Genomic DNA, 26,378 nt, shown 5'->3' with positions numbered 1-26,378 from the left:
CGCATCACACCTTCCTCTTGGGGTTCCCAACGGACGTGTGTTAACTGCACGCATCATGTTGCCACTAGGGATAAAACATCGATGCTTTGTCTAAGGATATTTGTGTTGATTACATTACGCGCAGTACTTAATGCAATTGTCTGTTGTTTGCAACTTAATACTGGAAGGGGTGCGGATGCTAACCTGAAGGTGGACTTTTTAGGCATAGATGCATGCTGGATAGCGGTCTATGTTCTTTGTCGTAATGTCCTAATTAAATCTCATAGTAGTCATCATGATATATGTATGTGCATCTCTATTTGTCAATTGCCCAACTGTAATTTGTTCATCCAACATGCTATTTATCTTATTGGAGAGACACCACTAGTGAACTGTGGACCCCGGTCCATTCTTTTACATCTGAAATACAATCTACTGCAATCTCTGTTATCTGTTGTTCATCGCAAACAAACAACATTCTCCACACCATACGTTAATCCTTTGTTTTCAGCAAGCCGGTGAGATTGACAACCTCACCGTTAAGTTGGGGCAAAGTATTGTGATTGTGTTGTGCAGGTTCCACGTTGGCGCCAGAATCCCTGGTGTTGCGTCGCACTACACTCCTTCACCAACAACCTTCACGTGGCCTTCATCTCCTACTGATTCGATAACCTTGGTTTCTTACTGAGGGAAACTTGCTGCTGTACGCATCACACCTTCCTCTTGGGGTTCCCAACGGATGTGTGCTTCACGCGCCATCAAGCATTTTTCTGGAGCCGTTGCCGGGAGATCAAGACACGCTGCAAGGGGAGTCTGTCACATCCAATCTCTTTACTTTGTTTATTGTCTTGATTTACTTTATTTTATTTTCTGTTTTGTTTGCTTTCCTTATATTAAAAAACACAAAAAAATTAGTTACTTGTTTTACTTTACTTTGTTTAGTTTGCTTTACTTGTCTTTATTACTGTTAAAATGAATACTCTTGAGAACACTAAGTTGTGTGACTTCACTAGCACCAATAATAATTATTTTATATGCACTCCTATTGCTCCACCTGCTACTACAGCAGAATTTTATGAAATTAAAGCTGCTTTACTAAATCTTGTTTTGAGAGAGCAATTTTCTGGTGTTAGTACTGATGATGCTGCTGCCCATCTTAATAATTTTGTTGAACTTTGTGAAATGCAAAAGTATAAGGATGTAGATGGGGATATTATAAAACTTAAATTGTTTCCTTTCTCCTTAAGAGGAAGAGCTAAAGATTGGTTGCTATCTTTGCCTAAGAATAGTATTGATTCATGGACTAAATGTAAAGATGCTTTCATTGGTAGATATTATCCTCCTGCTAAAATTATATCTTTGAGAAGTAGCATTATGAATTTTAAGCAATTGGATAATGAACATGTTGCCCAAGCATGGGAAAGAATGAAATATTTGGTGAAGAATTGCCCTACCCATGGACTAACTACTTGGATGATCATCCAAACCTTCTATGCAGGATTAAATTTTTCTTCAAGGAACCTATTGGATTCAGCTGCTGGAGGTACTTTCATGTCCATCACTTTGGGTGCTGCAACAAAACTTCTTGATGATATGATGATCAACTACTCTGAATGGCACACCGAAAGGACTCCGCAAGGTAAGAAGGTAAATTCTGTTGAAGAAACCTCCTCTTTGAGTGATAAGATTGATGTTATTATGTCTATGCTTGTTAATGGTAGATCTAATGTTGATCCTAATAATGTTCCTTTAGCTTCATTGGTTGCTCAAGAAGAGCATGTTGATGTGAACTTCATTAAAAGTAGTAATTTCAACAACAATGCTTATAGGAATAATTTTGGTAACAACAACTATATGCCATATCCTTCTAATAGTGGTAAGGCTTAGTTTGGTAACAAAGTATTTCTAAAACTGAAGTATTACAAAACTGAAGTATCTCAGTGCATCGACAAGGAATACTTCAGTTTCTTGATACCACAGTATTTCTCAGTTTTGGGCAATACTTCAAGGTGTTTGGGAGATGGCTATTTTACTGTACCTTTAACTGGTTGTTCCGTTGCATGCATAAAACTAGAAACTATAGGTGCATGTTTCGTGTTAGCCTAAGCAACATTGTTAGTTAATAAGCACATGCACCTGCACAAGGCCATGATAAGTTGCAGCTAGCAGGTGATCAGCCGCACTGCCGCAGCAGTTATCAGGATAGCATGTCAGGCGGCTTGCCTCCATGTTCCTGTTCACACTACTATATAGAATCGGTTTCAGCGAGAGGAGAATCGAACACACATCTACCAGAAGTTGGAAGCCACCATGTCGACGAACCCATCGGAATAAATCTACACTAATTCATGTCCTCGATCTGCATGGCCGCCCAGCCGTGCCGCTCGTCCACTCCCTCCGCGCAGGCGCCTATGGCAAGGTAGCACAGCAAGGCCAATTGGCCTGCTTTTTTCCCGCAGTGGCATGCCCAGCGTCACAGCCCACCTCGGTTCCCCCATCTCCACGCCGCCGCAGCGATGGTGCAATCAAGTTGGAAAAAAATCATGCCATAGATTCCCACAAGAATAGACCAGAACCAACCTTCTTTTCCTTGTGCTGCGCTTCCTTTCTTCATGGATGAGGAAAACATCGCCGCAGTCAGCCGTAGACGAAGAGGGTGCAAGGAGGCAGATACGTTTTTCGCGTTTCACCGTTTAGGAAAAAACAGGTCTGGGCTAAAGTTTAGAATACGTCAAAAAAACTGAAGTATTGGAGATACTTCTGTTTCTAAAACAAACTTATTTGTTAGACCCAAACGCTTTGAAGTATTCAATACTTTATTATTTTTAGATACTGAAGTATTCCCAAAATACTTCAAGAAAACTTTGCTCCCAAACAGAGCCTAATTCTTATGGTAGATCTGTTTTGCCTAGTGAGGAAAAGATGCTAGAAATTGAAAGAGCTACTAAGAGATTTATGCAATCACAATATGAGCAAAATCAATTGTTTACTAAAACTATGAATGAACAATCTGCCTTGTTGAAAAATATAGGGAATCAACTTGAAAATTTGAATATGGAAATTTCTGGTTTGCAAACTAAGCTTTCAAATGCTGAAAACCGAATCTCATACATGTCCGAGTCACAAGCTTCTTTAATTAATAAAATGGCTGCTAAACCTGAGGATAATGATAAAAAAATTCTTACTACAGCAAACGCCATACAAGTTCGAATTAATGACAATATTAGATTGATGACAGAATTGCATGCTAGGTGGGAAAGAGATGAAAAAGAAGAAAAACTTGCTAAAGAGAATAATGTAGCTAAAGTTTGGACTATTACCACCACTAGTAATGTTTTTTTTTTTGAGAACACAGTACAACGTAGACGCTCACAAACACGCACGTACAAACACCCCTATGAACGCACGCACGCACACCCTACCCCTATGAGCACCTCCGAGGGACTGAGCCGGCATATCTTGAGGTTGACGAAGTCACCACTGGCGCCTCGCTGTTGACGGGCACGTCACCTACCACCGAAAGCATAGCGCCGGTTAAATCCTGGAATAAATCCAGGTAAATGCAAACACCCATGTCAAGTCTAGGACTTGAACCTGGGTGGGCTGGTTCCACCACAAGGGACCTAACCACCAGAGCCAAGCTCTGTTTGCCACCACTAGTAATGTTGATGCTTCACATGTTGCTAAACCTCCTACTATCAATGGTAAAATAATTGGCGTTGGCAATGTTTCTACTCCTAGTACAAAGCGTGCAAAATTGCCTGAAATTGCTGAAACTATTTGTGATAAAAGTGCTGAAATTTTTCAGAATGCTGTAGATCATAATGGTTTAGATTTTGATAGCTGTCATATCTCTGAAGTTATTAAGTTCTTACAAAAACTTGCTAGAAGTCCTAATGCGAGTGCTATAAATTTGGCCTTTACAAAACATATTACAAATGCTCTCATTAAAGATAGAGAAGAGAAATTAAAACTTGAAGCTTCTATTCCTAGGAAGTTGGAAGCCATAGAGAAAAATCTTCCAAGTGTTGAGACTAAATTGGGAATATTACTTGATAATACTGATAAACTTGATAAATCCGTAGGAGGAATTAATGAAAGAATTGCTATCTTAGAAACTATTGCTATCGATAATAATAAAACCCATAGGATTGGTGAACTTGAAGAAGCTATGGGAACCTTGGGTTCAACTTTTTCTTCTCTTAAATTTAAGGAGAAAACTTATGTGGGTAAGGAGCAAAAATTCATGTATGTCTCTAAGGTGCTAAGCCAAAGAATTATTATAAGCCTAAAATTGATAAAACCCTTAGTACCACTATGGGAAATTTAGATAATGGAGCATCTAAGGTACCCTCTGCGACAAGTTGTGTTTGTAAGGAAAATTATGATGTCGATGCTTCTTCTCTTGATGTTACTTGATTTGCACTTTCTGCGCCTAGCTGAAAGGCGTTAAAGAAAAGCACTTCTTGGGAGATAACCCATGTATGTTTTTATTACTGTTTTGTTGTGTCTTGGAAGTTGTTACTACTGTAGCAACCTCTCCTTATCATATTGTTGTGCCAAGTAAAGTCTTTGATAGTAAAGTTGATACTAGATTTGGATTCCTGCGCAGAAACAGAATTTTACCTGTCACGAATTTGAGTAGATCTCTCTGTAGGAAACTCGTAAAATGCTGCAAAAATTCATGCGTGATCCTCAGATATGTACACAACTTTCATTAGTTTTGAGATTTTTCATCTGAGCCTGTTAAGTGCCTCTAAAAAATTCGTCTTTACGGACTGTTCTGTTTTGACAGATTTAGCCTTTTATTTCGCATTGCCTCTTTTACTGTGTTGAGTGGATTTCTTTGTTGCATTAACTTTCAGTAGCTTTGGGTAATGTCCAGAAGTGTTAAGAATGATTGTGTCCTCTCTGAACATGTGAATTTTTGATTATGTACTAACCCTCTAATGAGTTTGTTTTGTGTTTGGTGTGGAGGAAGTTTTCAAGGGTCAAGAGAGGAGGATGATATACTATGATCAATAAGAGTGAAAAGTCTAAGCTTGGGGATGCCCCCGTGGTTCATCCCTGCATATTTCAAGAAGACTCGAGCATCTAAGCTTGGGGATGCCCAAGGCATCCCCTTCTTCATCGACAACTTATCAGGTCACCTCTAGTGAAACTATATTTTTATTCCGTCACATCTTATGTGCTTTACTTGGAGCGTCTGTTTGTTTTTGTTTGAATAAAATCGAATCCTAGCATTCCTTATGTGGGAGAACGACACGCTCCGCTTTTTCATATGAACACTGGTGTTCTTAGTTCTACTTTTAATGTTCATGGCGGAGTTGAAAACCGCTTCGTTGATTGCTATTTGGTTGGAAACAGAAAATGCTTCATGTGGCAAATGGTATATGGTCTTGAATAATTTGATGCTTGGCAATTGTTTTGAGCTCTCATAGATCATGTTTAAGCTCTTGCATCATGTAGTTTAAACCTATTAGTGGAGAACTACCGTAGAGCTTGTTGAAATTTGGTTTGCATGATTGGTCTCTCTAAGGTCTAGATATTTTCTGGTAAAAGTGTTTGAGCAACAAGGAGACAGTGTAGAGTCTTATAGTGCTTGCAATATATTTTTATGTAAGTTTTGCTGTACCGGTTCATACTTGTGTTTGCTTCAAACAACCTTGCTAGCCAAAGCCTTGTACTGAGAGGAAATGCTTCTCGTGCACCCAAAAACCTTGAGCCAAAACCCATGCTGTTTGTGTCCACCATAACTACCTACTATGTGGTATTTCTCTGCCATTCCAAAGTAAATTGCTTGTGTGCTACCCTTAAAATTTCATTCCTTGTCTTTGCAATACATAGCTCATGGGAAAATAGCTTAAAAACTATTGTGGTATTGAATATGTTGCTTATGTATCTTATTTATTATAAGTTGCTTGTTGAGCGGTAACCATGTTTCTGGGGACGCCATCAACTTTTTACACCTTTGTTGAATATCATGTGAGTTGCTATGCATGTTCGTCTTGTCTGAAGTAAGGGTGATTTATCATGATTAAATGGTTTGAGTATGCATATTGTTAGAGAAGAACATTGGGCCGCCAACCAAAGCCATGTATCATGGTGGAAGTTTCAGTTGGACATTAAACCTCAATCTCTTATGAGAATATTATTCGTTGTTGAATGCGTAAGCATTAAAGAGGAGTCCATTATATGTTTTCTATGTTGTCCCGGTATGGATGTCCTCAAGTTGAGATCTATCAAAACTGAGAAATCAAATGCGATCTATCTCCTTGGACCTTTGTACAGGCGGCATAGAGGTACCCCTTTGTGACACTTGGTTGAAACATATGTAATGCAATGATAATCCATGGAAATCCGAGCTAATTAGGACAAGGTGCGAGCACTATTTGTATTCGATGCATGAGGCTTGCAACTTATAAGAGGTCTTATGCATAACACATATGAATTATTACTACCGTTGACAAAATTGTTTCCATGTTTTCAAAATAAAAAGCTCTAGCACATGAGTAATCCGTGCTTCCCTCTGCGAAGGGCCTTTCGTTTACTTTATGTTAAGTCAGTTTACCTACTTCTTTCTATCTTAGAAGCAAACACTTGTGTCAACTGTGTGCATTGATTCTTACATTTTTACTTATTGCACTTGTTATATTGCTTTATGTTGACAACTATCCATGAGATATACATGTTACAAGTTGAAAGCAATTGCTGAAACTTAATCATCCTTTGTGTTGCTTCAAAACCTTCTATTGAGAATCTATTGCTTGATGAGTTAACTCTTATGCAAGACTTATTGATACTTGTCTTGAAAGTACTATTCATGGAAAGTCTTTGCTAAATGATTCAGTTGATTAGTCATTATCTTTACCATTGCTTCGAATCACTTCATTCATCTCATATGCTTTACAATAGTATTGATCAAGATTATGATAGAAGCATGTCACTTCAAAAATTATCCTTGTTATCGTTTACCTACTCGAGGGCGAGTAGGAACTAAGCTTGGGGATGCTTGATACGTCTCAAACGTATCTATAATTTCTTATGTTCCATGCTAGTTATATGACAATACTCACATGTTTTATATACACTTTATATCATTTTGATGCATTTTCCGGCACTAACCTATTAACAAGATGTCTGAAGCGCCAGCTTCTGTTTTCTGCTGTTTTTGGTTTCAGAAATCCTACACGGGAAATATTCTCGGAATTGGACGAAACAAAAGCCCACGGTCTTATTTTGCACGGAGCCTTCCAGAAGTCCGAAGAGGAGACGAAGAGGGGCGACGAGGCGGCCACACCCTAGGGGGGCGCGGCCCCACCCTTGGGCGCGCCGCTATATGGTGTGGGCCCCTCGGGCGCCTCCCGACTCTGCCCCTTCGCCTATAAATTCTCTCCGTCGCGAAAACCCTATCACCGAGAGCCACGATACGAGAAAAGTTACTGTGACGCCGCCGCCGCCAATCCCATCTCGGGGGATTCAGGAGATCGCCTCCGGCACCCTGCCGGAGAGGGGAATCATCACCGGAGGACTCTACATCATCATGCCCGCCTCCGGATTGATGCGTGAGTAGTTCATCCTTGGACTATGGGTCCATAGCAGTAGCTAGATGGTTGTCTTCTCTTGTGCTATCATGTTTACATCTTGTGAGCTGCCTATCATGATCAAGATCATCTATTTGTAATGCTACATGTTGCGTTTGTTGGGATCCGATGAATATTGAATACTATGTCAAGTTGATTATCAATCTATCATATATGTGTTGTTTATTTTCTTGCATGCTCTCCGTTGCTAGTAGAGGCTCTGGCCAAGTTGATACTTGTAACTCCAAGAGGGAGTATTTATGCTCGATAGTGGGTTCATGCCTCCATTGAATCCGGGACGATGACGAGAAAGTTCTAAGGTTGTGGATGTGCTGTTGCCACTAGGGATAAAACATCGATGCTTTGTCTAAGGATATTTGTGTTGATTACATTACTCGCAGTACTTAATGCAATTGTCTGTTGTTTGCAACTTAATACTGGAAGGGGTGCGGATGCTAACCTGAAGGTGGACTTTTTATGCATAGATGCATGCTGGATAGCGGTCTATGTTCTTTGTCGTAATGCCCTAATTAAATCTCATAGTAGTCATCATGATATATGTATGTGCATCTCTATTTGTCAATTGCCCAACTGTAATTTGTTCATCCAACATGCTATTTATATTATTGGAGAGACACCACTAGTGAACTATGGACCCCGGTCCATTCTTTTACATCTGAAATACAATCTACTGCAATCTCTGTTCTCTGTTGTTCATCGCAAACAAACATCATTCTCCACACCATACGTTTAATCCTTTGTTTTCAGCAAGCCGGTGAGATTGACAACCTCACTGTTAAGTTGGGGCAAAGTATTGTGATTGTGTTGTCCAGGTTCCACGTTGGCGCCGGAATCCCTGGTGTTGCGCCGCACTACACTCCTTCACCAACAACCTTCACGTGGCCTTCATCTCCTACTGGTTCGATAACCTTGGTTTCTTACTAAGGGAAACTTGCTGTTGTACGCATCACACCTTCCTCTTGGGATTCCCAACGGACGTGTGCTTCACGCGCCATCAGGTACCACCGGAGGAGCCACCACCACCACCACCACTGCCACTACCACGCAACACACTGCCTTGGCCACGCTCATGGTTGTTGTAGGGACGTGGTGTTGGTTTAGAGTAGGCCGGTGGAGGTGGGTGTTGTGGTGGTGGCGGAAAAGCACAACCACAGGCCCGGTAGTTGAGATGCGCCATATGAACATCCGCTCCAAGCTCAGCACGACGGGCATCCATGCGCTGTTCAGTATTGAGGAGCTGCGCGTACACATCGCATATGGGCATAGGATCTGTAAGAGCCCATGATGAGACCAACTGAACAAGAGAATCATACTTCTCATCTAGTCGAGATAGCCAGTGAAATCATCGACACGCAGGGGTTGGCCAATGGAGGCCAACATATCCGCCTTGGACTGACTCTCGTTCAAGAAAACCGTGGCAGTTTTGTCCAGCTTCTTTGCCTTTTGGAGCTCAGCGTGAATCTCCATGAAACGCGCAGTAGACTGTGAGGCGAAACTGCAGGCTAGGGTTTGCCACGCCTCATGCAACGTGGTCACCATCGTCATCATTCCGAGGATAGACTCGTGAAGAGAGCAGACAGGATGGCCTGATCCTGTTGATGCCAGGCCGAGAACAAGGGGTTGGGGAGGGTGGCAGGAGCGCCGACCTCCTTAGCCGCCGGATTCGGTAACGTCTCGAACGGACATGAGAGGGATCCATCAACAAACCCAAAAAGGAGATTACTCCGGAGTATTGGGACAACGTGTGTCCTCTAGTAGATGTAGTTCTCTCAGGTGAGCCTGACGGTAATCTGGTTTGCTAGGCTGATCGGCGACATCAGGATCACCGAGGTAACAGCGGAGGAGCCTGCCATTGTCGACCTGAATAGGCCGGGAGAGGCGGAGTTCTTGACACCTGAGGATGCGCCCGAGCTAGTGCTCGTGGACGACATCACGCTGGCAGCGCGCTGGTCGGTGATGAGGGAGATCGTGCGGAAGTGAAGGAGATCGAGAAACCGATCTAGGTCAAGAGCCGACCGGCTCTAATACCATGAGAAACGTAGGGTATCGACTGTAGGGGTATTGCCTTAGCTCCATACAAGGGCCGTCTTAGCACATATATATATATATATATATGGGTAGATTACAGAGTTGTATACGGTAGGTTTATACAATACCATACCGATACGGTTTACAATATACAATTTATCAGAAGAGTTGTGTAAACAAATACTACACTCATGCGGTGTTGAAGAAACACTGTTGAGAAATTACTACCGACTAATTCCGCATCCTCGAAAAATTACTATCAGGCAGTTAACGTGCCTCGAATAATTTTCTTAAGTAGTTACCAGTCAAAAATCATATCCATTGGAAGATTACTGTTAAATAGTTAACATCGGTGGTATACTACGGTAGAGGCTGAAGATTTGTACCAATAAATCATTTTTCTAGGAAAAATTGGTACTTAACGACCCTTAAAGAACCACTGTCAAATAACAATAGCTAACATCGAGAAAATACTACCAAATCTGTATATTTGAACTCACAAATTACCGTTAATTCCTTTTTACTAAAAAAGCGGGCCGAGATACTATTCATGCGTAATCACTGTTCAGCCCTGCATAAAGTGCAGTGTCCCAAAAGCCGAGGTGGGAGCAAAAACGTGAAGCTATTATATGGAGTAGTAATTTATTTTAAAATGTTTCTTAGCTGGGAATTTTTTTTCACATATACATCTTCACGTGCTACGTGCACATAAGGTTGTTTCATGAAAAATTAACTTGTCGTGTGGCGTGTGTAAAAAAGATAAAATTCAACGCTACAAATAAGACTTTTCACAAAATTAATTTTTTCTTTTTATATAGATCACAAAAAATATCAATTTTTTCACGAAACTTGACGAAGACACATTTATCGTGAAGATGTACATGTAGGAATTTTTATCAAAATCTTTCGACACATAAAAACATGTTTTCTTGGTAGGAGATCGTATCCATCGCAGAGCCGAATTGAGTTTCCGTAATATCATCTCTTTCTCAAGAAAAATCTTCCATTCCCTTCTCTCGTGTTCACTCAGTCGCATACGTCTTAAAAGTTGATGTGACAACCTCGAATATCTTTTCAGAGAATATATATACCGAAGAAGATGCTTCTATGAAGTGTGCCCCCTTTGCTACAGATGCTCTGTTTTGTTTTTCTCACCAATTATTATTGTGGCGCAAAAAAGGCAACTAGCAGATAACTTTAGGACTTATTCTTGGATCAGAAATTTGGTTACCGAGTGAAGTATGGTGGTTACCGGAATTTAGTTACTCTCCACTGTAGTAAGCCTATGCCAACTCATTTATGAATCTTTTGCTTCCTCCTACGCCAAACACTATTTCTAAAAAGGAATTGCTAAATTTCAGCTAGCTGAGACATCTCAGTCACGTGTTTTATCGTTGGATTTTGTTTCTGCTAGAAGATTTATGTTTGTTGTTGTTTATATTTTGTTTAGACCCGCATCATGTTATTCGACTGAGACATAAGCTATGTCTCAGTCGACTGAGACTTAGACACACCTTTTTTAAAAATACTTATACATATCTTAGTTTGGAATATAAATTTTGTTTTGAGTATCTCGTTCGCTATTTGACTGGTGATCTGTGGCAACCGTGGTTAACCGTTAACGACGGTCCTCTTCTAAGATTTTTTTTTCCAAACCGGTACCCAAAACACTGTCTTCAATTAAGGAGCCCGCGCGCCTTAATTTACTGCCGAATGCGCGTCTGATGTCGACAAGCAGATCTACACCTACGAATTCATTGAGATCCCAAAAGATATGCAGCTAGACGAAAGTTGAGTGACGAAATACGCAACGATTTGGAGAAGTCAACGATGCATATTTGCTTATTATTGTCATCGAAAAGCAAGCTAGATCGAGCAGAGCAGCTCTCAGGCAACCATGCCTTTGCCTACTCAGTGGCGGTAGCAGGTTCCTTGTTGCCGCCGAAGAAGTCGCCGATGGTGGGGAGCTTAAACTCGCCGCAGGTGGAGAGCGGGATGGTGAAGTTGCCGATGATGGGGAGGTCGATGGTGAGGCCGACGTCGAGGACGTAGTCGATGTCCCAGTCCCTGCCCAGGTCCTTGATGAGCGTGATGATGAAGTCGTAGGGCAGCTTGGCCGGCACCTCCAGCTTGGTGATCTCGCCGCTGTCCTCGATCCAGCCCGGGTCCGGGATCGTGCCGGACGCGACCTGTCTGCAAGATAGATGAACCGGTTGGGTCAACCGAGGGCTGCGCAACGATGATCGATGGATCCGGTGAGTGAAGAGATGAGGAGATGAAGGTGTACTAGCTAGCACTCACTTGCCGCCGCACTTGAGGGTGTAGGTGATGTCGCAGATGGGGATGCGGTGGGAGTAGGGGTTGGTGACGTTGACGTGGCTGTGCACGGTGATGGCGTCGCGGGTCATGCCCTTGAAGCTCACCTTGTCCAGCGTCGCCTCCGGCTTGGGCATGTGCGCGATCTTGTCCGCCACGAACTCCTTGGCCTTGTCAATCAGCCCCGCCATGGCCGCCGGTTGCCTCTAGCTAGCTTCCTCTTCTCGGGGGCTTTCTCAAGGGGAAGACGAATTGAATATGGAAGCGGGAGGAAGACGCACGACGCGGCGTTTATAGGAGCGGGCACCACGTGCAGCCGCGTGGAATCCGATCGATCTAGTGGGGATTCTTTTTGAGTTTTGGTCCGTGAAACTCGACCATATATCACGGCAGGTCGCAAGATCGACGGCCAGCTAGACTGTCACAATGGGAAGTATTGTACACTAGTATCATGTACATGATACTAATTGGTGATACCATTTCTATAATGCTTAGTATCATACTTATGTTATATTTAATGTTTTGTAGAATCTCAATGTAAATATGTGTACATGATGTATTTATCATGAAATTTTCTAGATTTATACGTCATAATACGGTATCATATTATAACACTACTATCATCTCTCACCTCATTAATTGATGTGACACATCAGATTTTTGCTAACATAGTATGCATGATACTACCTATGATATTTCCACTGAGCTAGTCTGAGTTGAAGTTTCTGGTGGACATTTTGGTTTGCGTGAATTCGTGCAGCGGCGAGGGGAATTTGGTCACGGGAAATGGATTAATGGAGAGGCGAGGAAGCTTCTGCCTTTGGGCACCCCCATGGTGGTGGACGGTGCTGGGTCGAATCTGGCATCTCCTCCCGTCCTTATCTGTTGCCGTCCGTCGCCTCGTACCTATACCGATCGCATCGTGCACACCAACTCGCGCCAAATCAGAGCAGCTTGTGTAAAATACTCCCACTTGCCCCGATTTTTTTTCCCCAGTGGGATCTCAATACTCCATCCTTTGCAGTACACTTGAAGGTTGAAAGTTTCTGGATCGAATCCCTGTGGCTGCTCTGCTCTATATATATATATACTATATATCAAAGCTGACCCCTTTTGCTAAAACCTCAGCAATTTGGGTACTGTTCTATTTAGGTACTGTTGATGGTAAGTTTTTATCCAATCGAACTTTGACGCGTATATTGTTTTAACATTGTAGAACGGCGAGCAGTCTTTCCGGTTTGACTGTTTATCTGCCGCCCACCATCGCGGTCAAAGCGGCGGAGAACCCTCCAGTACTACCCAATCCCCGTCCTGCCGACTAATATTTTCCTCCAAATCCCCCTCTAGCGCCCACCTGCTCCTACTGGGCAGGGCCATCCTCTTCCTCGGTTCCTCCCTGGCCGTCCTGCAGGCATCCGATTAGTGATGCATCCCCACGCCGAGCTCCTCTATCGCCGGCGGCCGCGGTGTGTCTTGACGGCTGGTCCGCTCCTGCTCGGTGACCAGCATGGCCATCCCCTGTTCCCGATTCAGGGGCGCAGCCGGCAGGGCCCACATCGATGGCAAGGTGGGCCGCGGGGCCTATGGCGGCGGTCAGCGGCGGACGCCATCAACAGGAGCAGGGCGACATGACCGTGAGCGGAGCGGCGGACGGACGGAGGGGTCTAGATGGTGGTGTTCCATGTTCCATCATGTCATCTGCTCCTCTTCGTGTTGAATTTGGTTCGTTGATTTTGTTGTTCTTCGCTCTCTTATAAACTACTCTTCTTTCCCCCTTCTTTTGTTATGTAGATCGTTAGCTTTCTCGCGGCCGGCTTCTCAGTTCGCTTTCGGCTGCAAGGGATATCTCTTTTTCTTTATTGTGCAGGCACGTAATGATTTCAGTTTAAGTCAGCGTGATACATGTGTGTCCATGATTTCATTTTTCATTCCGTATTGTTCATGGGTTGATTCATATCTGTGGCCGATTGGTGTTCCTCAGGTTGCGACTGCATCTGGATCGTCTGCTCCACTTCCTCACGTTTGTGCGAGACTCTGCCTGACTGATGTTCTTCTGATCTGGGAGTGTGAGAGCTGTTGCTCCGGCTGGTGCTTCTGCTGATTCACGTCGCCCCGTTGCCTCGCCGCAACCGCTGAACATGTCCATGTCGTGCATCACGGTGGAGTTGCTGCCTGGCTGGCCGGAGGCCCGCGTCGCGCACGGGTGTGGTGCAGCGACCGGGGAGTGGTCCTTGCCCAGATCGACCACGGGGCTACCCGGTGCCAGACCATGCCATCCTCATGCTGATCTGGGAGCGCAGCCTTACCTAAAGCGGCTCAGCTTCCACGCGACGATGACAACACTGTTGGCAACGCAAACCACGACAGTCAGTGATGACGTGCAGCAGAAGCAGGTTTGAGAGGTGGTGCGGCGCACAAACAGAGGGGTCCTGGTGGCAGCGGTCCACACCGCCATGTTCATGAGTGTTCCATGCCGTGCTGACTGTGTGGACCCGCGTTAGTACTAACAGAGGGTTGCGCCGTCCTTTTCTTGCTCGCAGACTAGAGGTGAAAATGTCGTCGATTGTCTCCCATATTGTTCATTTCTTCTGTTTTCCTTTGTTGATGTTCTCACCAAGGATTTTCTTTCTTATGCAGGGCTGTAAACCCGTTTCTGCATCCTCGGTCCTTGCACAGATAAGTAATAGCATTCACTCTTAATATTGTACACTACTATAACTCTTTGGTATCTCGATATGAAATTTGAATATTTCATGTTTTCTACATATAATGCATTGTTGCTGTACCATCGGTAGCAATTTCAGTGGTATCCTTTTGCACAGCCCCACCAGCCTCAAGTTCAGCAGTGAAAAGGGTGTTCGACAGTAAGATCAGATGTTTCTCATTCTGAAACTTAGGGCCTAGCACCATCACCTTACAGTCACGCCGTCATGGTAAAAGTGAGAGTTGTATCCTTTTGTCCAGTCTCCAGCAACACATCAGTATTAGTAATAGATCGATTAATCCAATGGCTGTTCTAGCACATTCAAGATGATATGCATTATCCTTTCCCTTGAGCTTACGTGTCCGAAATCATTCTTGAATAGTCTTCTCACTACAATGTGCTCTGTAGTACAACATCAGGTTTCATGGTTTGAGTTTAACAGTGTATTAGCCCTTTGGTATGTTCTAATTAGCACATTAATCTTGAGTTCTTCCATCAATTTGTATTATTTGAAGTTCTCAACGTAAAGTTGATCCTGCTCAGGATTACTCCCTCCGGTCCTTTTTAATTGACTCGAATTTAGTACAAAGTTGTACTAAATCCAAGTCAATTAAAAGAGACCGGAGGGAGTACTTCTTAACGGTCTTTTCCAAGCTTTTCACATGTTTCTCTTCTTTCAAATGTATATACATGTTTATCAGCAAATTCAACTGATAATATGCCATGTTTGTGAAATTTAGATGTTGGTACCTGGGAGATATATTTCAGTGTCCAGAATTATGATAATTTTGAACATGGTTAATTTAATATGGAGGACCACACATGGACCTAAAACAAGGTCAACCATTCAAAAAAAAAGGTCAGCACACCATATTTCTTACATACGTACTTCAGGGTTTTGTATACGGGTAGAAAGCTAAAAATAGTAAGATTTATTGCTTATTACACAACTTGATGTGCAAAAATTCATTTGCCTTCTTTGTAAAAAAATATTCAGCTTTAATTGAAATCACAGAGAAACGCAATGGAAGGTTATGGGCCAAGGAACCGCATTGACCAGTTTAGAGACTGGCAAGTTTATATATGGACCAGTTATTTATAATGGTAGATCATCTGGTACATGTTACATAATGCGTTTGTGTTTTGATTTTCCGTCTTGAGAAATACCCTTTTTGTTCATATCGCTATTACAGGGAGCAACCATGCAAGGTTGTGACCAAACAATCCTGTAGAAGAGTTGGGAAAAGAACTGGAAGGGCCCATTTATACATACGAACTGTTCATTATCATAAAAGCCTGGAATACACATAGATATGGAGATCACCGATACGTAATTCACTGCACACAGCGAATCTCCTGTTCGGGGCAGCCGTTGGGTGCTACAATTGGACCCGTGGGTAATCATTTGTCCGCGCTGGCTTTTGCTTATGTTGGCGGGTTTCTTCAAATTATTGCAGACAATATAGCTTCCTTCTTCTTGCTGAATTCCTTATAATCCAGTTCTACAGATGGCATTATCTGCTTTACATGATCAGCATGAAGTCCATATACAATTGCTTAATTATGTTTCCAAGTAAGTGCGAATTTTTTCCTTTCATTTGCAACTCTCTTGGATGAAATTAGTTCTATAAGATCATCATAAAAAAACACTGCAGAAACCCCACTTTTAACAAGTCTACACCAGCAGGAAAACTATACTAAGTTGGACACATGCTTCCAGTTTCTGAAACCTGTAAAAGTAATTCTTGCTGTATAAGTTACTGAAGAAAGGCCAGTTGTCTTCAGTATAAATTAAAAATTCATCTCTGATCAATGTTCCAGGGAAATACATTGGATGGCTGTGTGCCAAGCAACCACATAGGTCAATTCAGAGGCTAATTGAAGAAAGATCCGATCTTTCATTTGAGATGTTCATCATCTCTCAAGCATGAAGAAAGATCCAAGAAATTTTATGTACCTTGATAATTTTGCAATGCTGCGTACAATGCGCAACAGTTTGGAGCTCTAGCAGCACACATTGGAGATAATGCTCTTCTTTCAGGGTACTTATCTAACATCACATATGATTTATATCATCTATTTGATTTCCATCCTTTGATTACTGCATAGTCTATTTTGTTCCCATTTTCCGATCGGTTCTCTTCACTATAGAAATAACAATGCTTGCGAATTCGTATTAGCAGCTCAATATATACTCATTATCTACAGTGCAATGCATGAGAAGAGTTTTTGTCCATGGAACTATTCCCAGCTAAATAGGTCACTGCACCTGTCCACGTAAAATTTCAGGACCGATTGTAACTAAATGGTATAGGCTGCAGTGTATCAAATGAAATCATTTCCATCCTCTTTCTTTGCAGCAAATATAATTAATCTACAACAACTGAGTCCAGCTAAAGGTCAAACGAGCAAAATCCCAGATTGATGAGCCAAATAGTTCATGTGGAAAAATATATTTTGTGTCTAGGCGTGGCCACAAACCTGACAAACCTGATGTAAAATATAGTCATCTATTTGCAGCTGTGGCCAGTATGAATGGCATGCAGCTAATGTAATATTGAGTGGACCTTATCAGGCTACTATGAGCACTCTGTACGACTATGACAAACGCTATTACTGAAATACAAGCAGATCATCTCTATTTCTATAGATGCAGTAGTACCAACTTTCTATAAAGTATCTTTTCTTTTTCGCCTCAGAATCACCCCACGGGCGCGGCGTGTCGCCGCGCCAACCTTCCTAGTATAGCCAACCTCTGACACTTTCAAGCGCGAGAGAGACGACTACGACAGCCTACGGTGCTAGGTCCTGGTGTGTTCAGTATTTTCCGAAGTTACATCCTGCCGAATGGCCATAATAGTCCAAGCGAGAAGGATTTCAGCGGGACCGAGGACCCCGCTCCCGTCGCCACCCCGAGACGACCGCGGCGCCCCACCTCGCTCACCCAACAGCCGCCGCACTCCTCCCTGGCCACCGCCGCCGGGCAAAGTCCGCGCGGTGCCGGCGGCGGCGCCGCTCCTCTTCTCCGCGCGCTAGGCGGCCCGGCAGGGCGGCCCCGTCCTATTTCGTGGCGAAGCGCGGCGGCGCAGTCTCCGGCTGTTGCCGCGGACGGCGGGCCCTGGGGTCGCGGTGGCGCCTCGTTGTCCCGCTTCGCATAGCACACTGGTCGCTCCCCTCCCACGCGTCAGGCAGGCCAGTTGGGGCGGGCCGCGGCCTCACCGTGGGAGGGGCGCATCGGCGACGGCTTAGGACGACGCTGCTCCTGCTCGGTCCTGGCGGCAGGGCGTGGTGCTGGTCCGGCCGGCGGCTGCTGTGGGCTTGGGCCTTAGGGATTTGGGCCCATATCTGGGGCTGGTAGGGCTTGGCCGGAATTCCTACTGCCGTGACGGGCGTGGTGGTCTTCGGTCGCGGCGTTCTGTCGGCCTCCAGATTTGTTGCTCCGCATTGGCGGATCTTGCAACCTCTACGCCCGTCTTGTCCGGCTTTTTTCTGGAACAGGGTTCCTAAGTGGCGTGTGCTCGCCGGGGTAGGCAACATGTACTGCAGGTGCTCTTGCGGCTGTAGTTTCCCCCTCCGATCTATTGTGGTCATGCTACTGCTGGGTTTGGCGTGTTGTGGATGTTGCAGCTGTCGTGGTGCCGCCGATCCAGCGTTGAGCGACGTCTGGTTCCGTGTCTGGCCGGGTTTCCCAACCAGCTACGTCCCTCCCACGGGTGACTTTAGCTGGGGCTAGGTCATAGTGTGGCTTGGGTTGGAGGTGCGGTACCGAGTTTTGATCTGTCCACTCTGCATCCTTGCGACGGCGTCCAGATTTCGACCTAGTGGGATCTAGACGATAGCTCCACATGAGCTTGCCATTGCCCGTGACGGTGTCACCTTTTAGGTGTCGTTCCCTTGTTGAAGGCATCCCAATGTGGATCCCCCATTTTGATCTGATGGATTTCGTCCCTCTGCCTCAACCTGCTAATCTTGATGGCCCCGCTTTGGGCAAGGTTCTCTTGTAGTGTCTTGTGTATCATCCTTTGATCTCTTCGCTGGTGTTTCAGCCCCTCACTTCATCAGCATGGCTGCCTATACACGGCGTTGCTTCGGTAGCTGATTGCTCGCCTAGTGCCTTGGGGGGCTTTGCTAGGTCGGCGTCTGGTCGTAGTTTCGGCCGGTGTGCTTATCCCAGTGCCACCGGAAGATGTTGTGTTTCTGGTATGGACCTAACCCGAGCTCGGAGGTGGTGGTTCGGGCCTGGGTCAAAGCTTTGCAGGACCTCGCTCTCTGCCGTTGACGATGAGTCGATGACACACTCGTGCGCCATGCACCTTCTTGGAGGCGTCGCCGTAAGACCCCCGCCCCTTTGGATCCTCAAGTTCTGCTAGGCTGTTGTCCCGTCGTCGAGTCCCCCTTGAGCTGTGATGTTGGTGCGTAGGACGTTTGTCGGCGTGGACTAGGACGTGCTCGCTCCGGTGCAACAGAAGACAAGGCTCCCTCAACCTGACGCTTGGCGGCGTTCTTTGTGTTGTCTTTTGTTGTTAGTTTTCGATTTGCGTTTGGTGTGTGTTGTAACTCTTGGTGTAACTCCTGGCCGGTTGATGGCATCGTTAATTCAAAACCGGACTCATTTCGAGCCTTCCGTCTAAAAAGAAGGATTTAAGCCCAGCCCAGCCCAATCCGGCGGCCCCACCCATTTTAGATACGAAAAATGTTTGTTTAGGGTAGATCCATTTTTTGTCCGTACAGACGCAAACGGTCACTTTCCGTTCGTTTGCATCAGGCCGTTGGATATGCTCTTACTATGTTCACTAGGTGCCTCATGTAGGAGGTCCTATAACATGACCTGGTCGGCTGTTACTACGGCCGCACACCCGAGGCAGGGTGTTTTCTCTTGTTTCATTTTTTCTTTCTTTATTATTTTCTTCTGTTTTTCTGTTTTACAAAATTTGAATTCTTTTAAAACAACTTAATATTTTTTAAATCTGAACGTTTTCAAATTAGAGCATTATCCAAATTTGTTTTTATCAGTTTTAAAATAGTTTTCCAAAATCTCATTTAATTTTTTGAACAAATTTTGAATTTGAACAATTTTCAAATCTAAACATTTTTTAAATTTTTTAACCTATTCATTTTGGAATCTGATTTATTTTATTAACTAATTTTCAAAACAATTTTTTTTGAAACCCGAGAACCTAGCATAAAACTAGAACAACCGGAAAAAGAAATCGTAAAAGAACAGAAAATCGGAAAACCATGGTTGAAAAAACGGATTCATGATCTATCAGCCAGGCCCATGCACCGCTTGGGGGTGTGTGGCTTATGGTAGCGAACGAGCTATGCGGCGTATATGATTTGCCTCATTATGGACCTCTCTTCGGTCTATAAGCGTCCATGGCTCGGCTAGGTCAATTCTACCAAGGTTGCAGAGCTGGGCCGATGTGCGCTGCTCCAAAGTTAAAATCAGTTTGGCTATGCATTTTTTAAATGGCGAAGTAATTCAGTTTGAATTAATTCACAATTTAGCGGGATATGTGGGATGTTTACTTGTAGCACCTTATTATTCGTATATTTTTTTTCTTGATCATAACCTACTACCTTTGAAAGCAAATGGTGAGAAGTTAAACAAAATCTCTCCGCTCAAGTGTATTGTCAAACTTCTAGATAGAGAATTAATCATGGTTCTTATAACGTGATTCCGCACACACTATGTTGCCCGATGTACTATATACACATAAGATTGCATTGCTATACTACCCAAGGTAAATACTAATAATAACTTATCAGATCAGAAAATAGCACTTCTAGCTTTTATAGTACTTACAATGCTCACAATAAATTGACATAATATAACTAAACTATATATTTTCTATGTTTATGCTCAATCGTACGTGGCTGAACGGTCGTGCATACCGCATGTGTACAATTAGGTCTATTTTGCTGAACCAACACGTGACAACCGTGCCATTAATCTGCCATGCATTTCGATCCGGATTTTCTACGGCTAGATGCGAATGGGCAAACAAACCATAGGAGTAGATGCACTCTCTTTTGCATTTTTATATTGAACTTTTCTATTTTACTATGAGGACTACTTTGTCAGTAAAGATATGTCCTTTCATGGTTTTTCATCTTGATTTAACAGTAATTTATGGTAAAAGTAGTACCAAGTAGAAATATAATCACACTATTATACATTAAGATATGCATATGTTATACAATGTACAATTTCACGTCCTTCTGCTAAATAAAAAATGTATTTTGTCGCACAAAAGTTTTACTTTATTCTTTAGAATAGGATAGTGTTGCAATGAATCCTCAATAAATCTAAGCTAACAAAAGGTATCATGCCAATTCATAACTCAATCTATGTTTCTTAATATAATACAAGTATACATGCCTAATATATTTCATTATCTACAGATTAATGTTGGTTGTATTTAATGGTCTGTAAAAAATACCTCGCTGGATCGATGTTTCTGGAGTACTAACTAGGGAATGTTGAATGTATGAATTCCCAATAGTTGTGTGGTGGGAATTATTAAGTTAATAGGCATGTGAGTTTCTCTGTAAAACATAAACACAAAAGAGAAAATAAATTGGGAATTACCTCTGTAAACTGTTGGGGCGCTTAGCAAACGGCTGCAATTTAGTCATTAATCTCTTGATTTAGTGTCACTTGTGATTAGTTTAAGTCAAACACTGATGGAGAATCCAGTTGTTGGGTAACCGAGTTCCACCAAAGCTAGATGAAAGGGTGGGACAACAGGAAGCGCCACTGGGTTTTCGGAAGCAGGAGAGGAAGACGAGCGCTTCCACACCGCCCCAGGAAGAAGAGGGACAGAAAAGAAAGAAGAGCAAGGAAAGTAGACCACATAAATATCACGGGACAACCTGATCGACACGACGTCACCTTGACAAGACCGAAGAGGTGTTCCCTGCCCCCCTCACGTCATGTCCCACGCAATTGGGTACGGGAAGGAACTTTCCCATGCCCTAACGGCCAACACCGCAACAAAATACACAGGCCATGACATCAAGGAGTGCAACCATCCCATTCAAGTATTGGACACGTACTTGGATCCACGGGTCTTGGTATCCTAGGGACGTGGTCTCCATTCCTTCACAAGCGAGGTTACTTCCTCATACTCCCTTCATCTTAGATTAAGAGACGCGTACATAGTTTAAGAAATTGCTTTGATCATTATTTTAATTAATAAAATATGAAATACATGTCACAAAATTATAGCATTGGAAAGTTTTTTACATACGAATCTAACAATATATATTTTGTAGACATAAAAGCTATATTTTGTTGATCAAACCAATGATCAAAGTTTGTCTTGAATTGCGTACGTGCCTGCTAAACCGAAACGGAGGTAGTATTATAAATAGGTCCTCTGAGGAAGAGAACAAGCAAAAAAACAACTCAACCCAACAAAGGCAATAAAAAACCACAAGGAGGCTCGATCAAACGCCCAGACCCCTCTTTCTCTCTGGCACTCGGAGATAACGAAGCGATGAGATCATCCCATTTCTAACTAGTTTATAGCTTGTTCTTGCCCAACAGAAAAGACCATGCCTCATCTGGCTTCACCTGGAAGCCGGATCCACCAACACGTCACACATATAACCCCATAACCACAACCAGGACGTAGGGGTTTTTTACAAGTGATCAGTTCCCGGGACCTGAACCATGCATATTAGCTTATTATTACTGTGATCGTGCTCATACAATGCCCATGAAGATGGAGAGCAAGCTAGATGGAGCAGAACATTTCCTAAGTGGTAGCTGCAGCTTCCTCGGTCTTGGATCCGCCGAAGAAGTCGCCGATGGTGGGGAGCTTGAACTCGCCGGCGGTGTCGAGCGGGATGGTGAAGTTGCCGATGATGGGGAGGTCGATGGTGAGGCCGACGTGCAGCTCGTAGTCGATGTCCCAGTCCCTGCCCAGGTCCTTCATGATCGTGATGAGGACGTCGTAGGGCACCTTGGCCGGCACCTCCAGCTTGGTGACCTCGCCGCTGTCCTCGATCCAGCCCGGGTCGGGGATGGTGCCGGACGCAACTTCCCTGTAGCAAGACAGATTAGACGAAGTAGACGATGAGACGATGAGAAGATGGGGAGGAGGTGGTGCTTACTTGCCGCCGCACTTGAGGGAGAAGGTGATGTCGCAGATGGGGATGCGGTGGGAGTAGGGGTTGGTCACGTTGACGTTGCTGTGCACGGTGATGGAGTCGCGGGTCATGTTCTTGAAGGACACCTTGTCCAGCGATGCCTCCGGCTTGGGCATATGCGCGATCTTGTCCGCCACGAACCCCTTCGCCTTGTCCATCAGCCCCGCCATGGCCGCCGACGCCAAGCTTTCTCCTCTGTTGCTCTGCCTTGAAACTTACTGGATCGGATTGACGATGTCCTTGTGCAGCGGATGGATGGATGATGGAAGAAGAAGAAGAACGCGAAGGAAGCATGGCGCGATGCATTTTGTTTATAGGAGGCGAGGCCGGGCGGCAGGACGCGTTGCGAGGGCCGAGTAGGCACCACGTGCAGAGCCGCGTGGAGTCCGATCGATCGCGAGAGACGTCGAGTCGGCCGGTGGGTTCGACTTTCGGGTTGCGTGAATTCGTGGTGCGGGAATTCGGCAACGGGGAATGGAGCGGTGAGGAAACTTCTACGCGGCATCCCACGCGGCGCGATGCTCCAACGTCGGCACTACTGCACCGATCGCATCGCGCCGACAAACTGACGAAGTACACGGGCCTGTATAAAATACTCGAAGTTGTCCCGTCCTTTTCTCCATCCTACATGCACTCTAACAAATTGTGAACAAGAGAAAAAAAATGGGGTGCGGGCGCAACTAGTTGCGGAATATTCCCTCTCCTGACTGACTTGTTGCTCCGGAGCTCGGATGATCTTGGTTAAAAAACCAACAAAAACTTTTTTTTATTGAAATAAATACAGTATATAAATATTGTCAACTATCTACGCTAAATTTGCATTCAAATATATTTCTATATGTGATCTAAATAATAAATTTCTGAACGAAAAATGCCTCCTCTTTTGATATTTTGTTTGAGGTTTTAAGGCACACGCGCTGCCATTCGATTAAATAGAAAAAAGGCTATTTACAGGTGCCCTCTTGCAAAGGCAGAAAATGACGTACCAAAGAAATGGTTCAAAAAAAACCCCAAAAGGCTACATGTCTCAGTCCTCCCGCATATGGCGCGCCACATCCATGGCCAAATTCGTTTAGGCGATACCTCAGCCGGTGGGATGGGGCGAAGAAGAATTTCCTGTTTGCGTATCTTCCATTAGCGCGAGATAAAATTTCTTGTTAGGTACTTTAAAACCAGTGAAAGTTTGGATGTGGCTTTCAATGTTGGGAGGCTTAAAAATCATCGACTTATGATAGGGACGACGATGAAGAATTCTCTTATGCACTTGTGGAAGATACGGTTCCTATGCTGGAACTCCAATTATAAATCATCCTATTATGCGTTGTTTGACAGGCTGTCAGCATGTAGAGGAAAAAGCAAGTTTTCCTCACTCTTAATCCTTTTGGCCTTTAAGAACTTTTGCCTTCTAAGGTAGGATGCTAAGGATCTAAAAAGGTGTGTTCTTCCATCCTATAGGCAACACGGCAGTTCTTGATATGTCCTTAAAGGAATTCTTCAACACGCTTCTTGTCGTATAAGACAGCGCTACGCCGATGCATTCTCTCCATTTTCCCTCTACTACCCATTTGGAGATAACACAATATTGGAAAAAGTAAAAACATAAAATCCTCTCCATCTTCCTTTCCTCTCTTCCTAATATGTTTTAGTCTTAGTGGATTCATTTCAGCACTAAAACAATAGCAATTAAGGGTGAACAATAAGAATTCCAGAGCTAAAATATATGGTTTCACAAAAATTAGAAGTAGTAAAATAGAATTCAAACCAAAATTTGAGGTGCTCACAAGATCCCACGAGCTTGGTGGTTGGTCCACTTCCATTACAGTCTAAAGGTCAGGTATTCATAAAGAAAATTATGTCACATTATTTTGATAATGGACAATAGTACATGGAATGGTGATACCCAACAACAAAATATAAGGATCAACAATGAACTATACTGCATGATTGGATTTCTAAGCTCCAGATCATTAGAGTAACATTGTTTTAGGTGCATGTCCATTTTTTCCTAATGAAATCAAGGACGTGGGTGACAAGGGATTAACTTATCAATGCCTACGGATTGTAGACTAGGGTTTAGCGGAAGTAGAGGGCAAGTAGATCTCGAAAGTTTCAGCCGAAAAGTACTCGACGATATAAAAACTAGGGTTGCGTGAGACAATGAATCGATCCTTTCTTTGTCCCTCGACCCCCCCTTATATAGGAGGTGGAGTCGAGGGATTCACAATACACAGGCTACAGAGTCCGGGAAGGTTTCTAACTCATCCCGTAAGATTACAAGTATGTTTTTCGTATTACAACTCTAGCTTTCCTTAATACTAACTTGGGCTTCCGAATCTTCATATTCATCGAGTCGTGGGCCTTCGATAAACCCGGGTACCATCTTCGGCAGGCCCATTGGGGATGCCTATGTCAGTAGCCCCCGAGATTTTGCTTGAATCGAAGAATCAGGGAAAATCTCCAACTTTAATCATCCAATAACTAACAAATTTATCACATATCTTTTGGATACGCAATTATATATCGTACAGGGATTATGGTAGTTGGGGCTAGTTCATCTGACGGATCAGGTACTAGTTAACTGCTCTAGTGGCAATCCGCAAAAACCTACTTCAAGATCACGTCCCTGGACATGATCTCGGGATACTGTTGTAAACTTCGACAGGTGCCGCTTAAGGTCTTACCATTCTGTCGAGTCCCGAGTCATGTTTTATCGGGTACCTAACGCGTCCGTTAGGATTTTTCTTCGTATCTGTTGATACGGAAAAAAGTAGCAAACCGACGTCAGAGACGGTGCCACGCCGCTCAGAACGGATCTGGGGTCTTACCTTCGCAAAGTTTTGCGGCATTCAGAGATTATTCGCAACTTTGGCGCTCTGAGAATATATTGTCGAGTGCTTTTTCGGCTGCTGGAATAGCACATTTTATTGAGTCAACAGATGACTTATATTGCCTTCCCGATGGGAGTATGTTTCGAGTTATTTGTATAACCCGAAATATGCTCATTTCTTCTTTCTCTCTATATTTTTTGTAATTTCATCGGGCACGCGAACAGCGTTCCCGATGGGAGTAGCCCCCAAGGCTACAGCCAAGGACTTGTGCTTGGTTGTAGGCTCAACATCTTATGCCACTATATTGTCAATCTCTCTCTCGAGCTTTTTATGTCTATCGGGTGCGCGACCAGCGCTCCCGATGGGAGTAGCCCCCGAGGCTATGAACAAATGCTTGCGTTTGATCATAGGCTCTCGCCATTTCTATTTTGTCATACTCGAACTTTTCTTTTTTCCAAAGTAGCCCCCGAGCATTTGGGCAAAAACTTGTATTTGATCAAAGGCTCTCAAAACTTCCGATAATTTTCTCTGCCGCCAATTCCCTTACTCCATCCATCCGAAATTTTCCTTTAGTCAATGTCGTCACTACTGATGATAACCACGACCAGTGTATCGGAAAAACGCGAGTACTGCTATTTTTCTGTCTTGCGGGCCCAAAATTCGCACCACGTTTACACGTTGTGCAAGTGGGGAACCCACGTCCTCCGCTTTTCCTGGCGCACGTACTGTAGCGCCTGTTCCGTTCCTTCACAGTCAAAATAC

The 26,378-nt window shown here is 43.8% G+C and overlaps 2 protein-coding genes and 1 long non-coding RNA gene across 5 annotated transcripts; 1 reads left to right on the top strand and 2 right to left on the bottom strand.

The window, feature by feature from the left end:
* Nucleotides 1-11,425: 11,425 nt before the first annotated feature.
* On the bottom strand, nucleotides 11,426-12,266 carry LOC124706998 (desiccation protectant protein Lea14 homolog). Its single transcript, XM_047238663.1, has 2 exons — nucleotides 11,913-12,266; nucleotides 11,426-11,804 (listed from the first exon to the last, which is right to left on the bottom strand). Exons 1-2 carry the CDS (start codon nucleotides 12,116-12,118, stop codon nucleotides 11,519-11,521), a joined length of 492 nt encoding a protein of 163 aa, XP_047094619.1. The 5' UTR covers nucleotides 12,119-12,266; the 3' UTR covers nucleotides 11,426-11,518.
* Nucleotides 12,267-14,652: 2,386 nt separating this feature from the next.
* On the top strand, nucleotides 14,653-17,252 carry LOC124707001. 3 transcript variants are annotated; one of them, XR_007004649.1, is made up of 3 exons: nucleotides 14,653-15,747; nucleotides 15,825-16,673; nucleotides 16,992-17,252. It is a non-coding gene; the product is annotated as an uncharacterized LOC124707001 (long non-coding RNA). The 3 variants fall into 3 exon arrangements; XR_007004650.1 differs by having other exon boundaries at nucleotides 14,653-16,204; nucleotides 16,453-16,673; XR_007004648.1 differs by having other exon boundaries at nucleotides 14,653-16,369; nucleotides 16,453-16,673.
* Nucleotides 17,253-21,977: 4,725 nt separating this feature from the next.
* LOC124707000 (desiccation protectant protein Lea14 homolog) lies at nucleotides 21,978-23,018 on the bottom strand. Its single transcript, XM_047238664.1, has 2 exons — nucleotides 22,753-23,018; nucleotides 21,978-22,683 (listed from the first exon to the last, which is right to left on the bottom strand). Exons 1-2 carry the CDS (start codon nucleotides 22,956-22,958, stop codon nucleotides 22,395-22,397), a joined length of 495 nt encoding a protein of 164 aa, XP_047094620.1. The 5' UTR covers nucleotides 22,959-23,018; the 3' UTR covers nucleotides 21,978-22,394.
* Between the last annotated feature and the right edge of the window lie 3,360 nt (nucleotides 23,019-26,378).

The sequence above is a fragment of the Lolium rigidum genome, chromosome 4, assembly GCF_022539505.1.
Source record: "Lolium rigidum isolate FL_2022 chromosome 4, APGP_CSIRO_Lrig_0.1, whole genome shotgun sequence".
Lineage (NCBI taxonomy): Eukaryota > Viridiplantae > Streptophyta > Magnoliopsida > Poales > Poaceae > Lolium > Lolium rigidum.
This window is presented reverse-complemented; position numbering and strand designations above follow the sequence as displayed.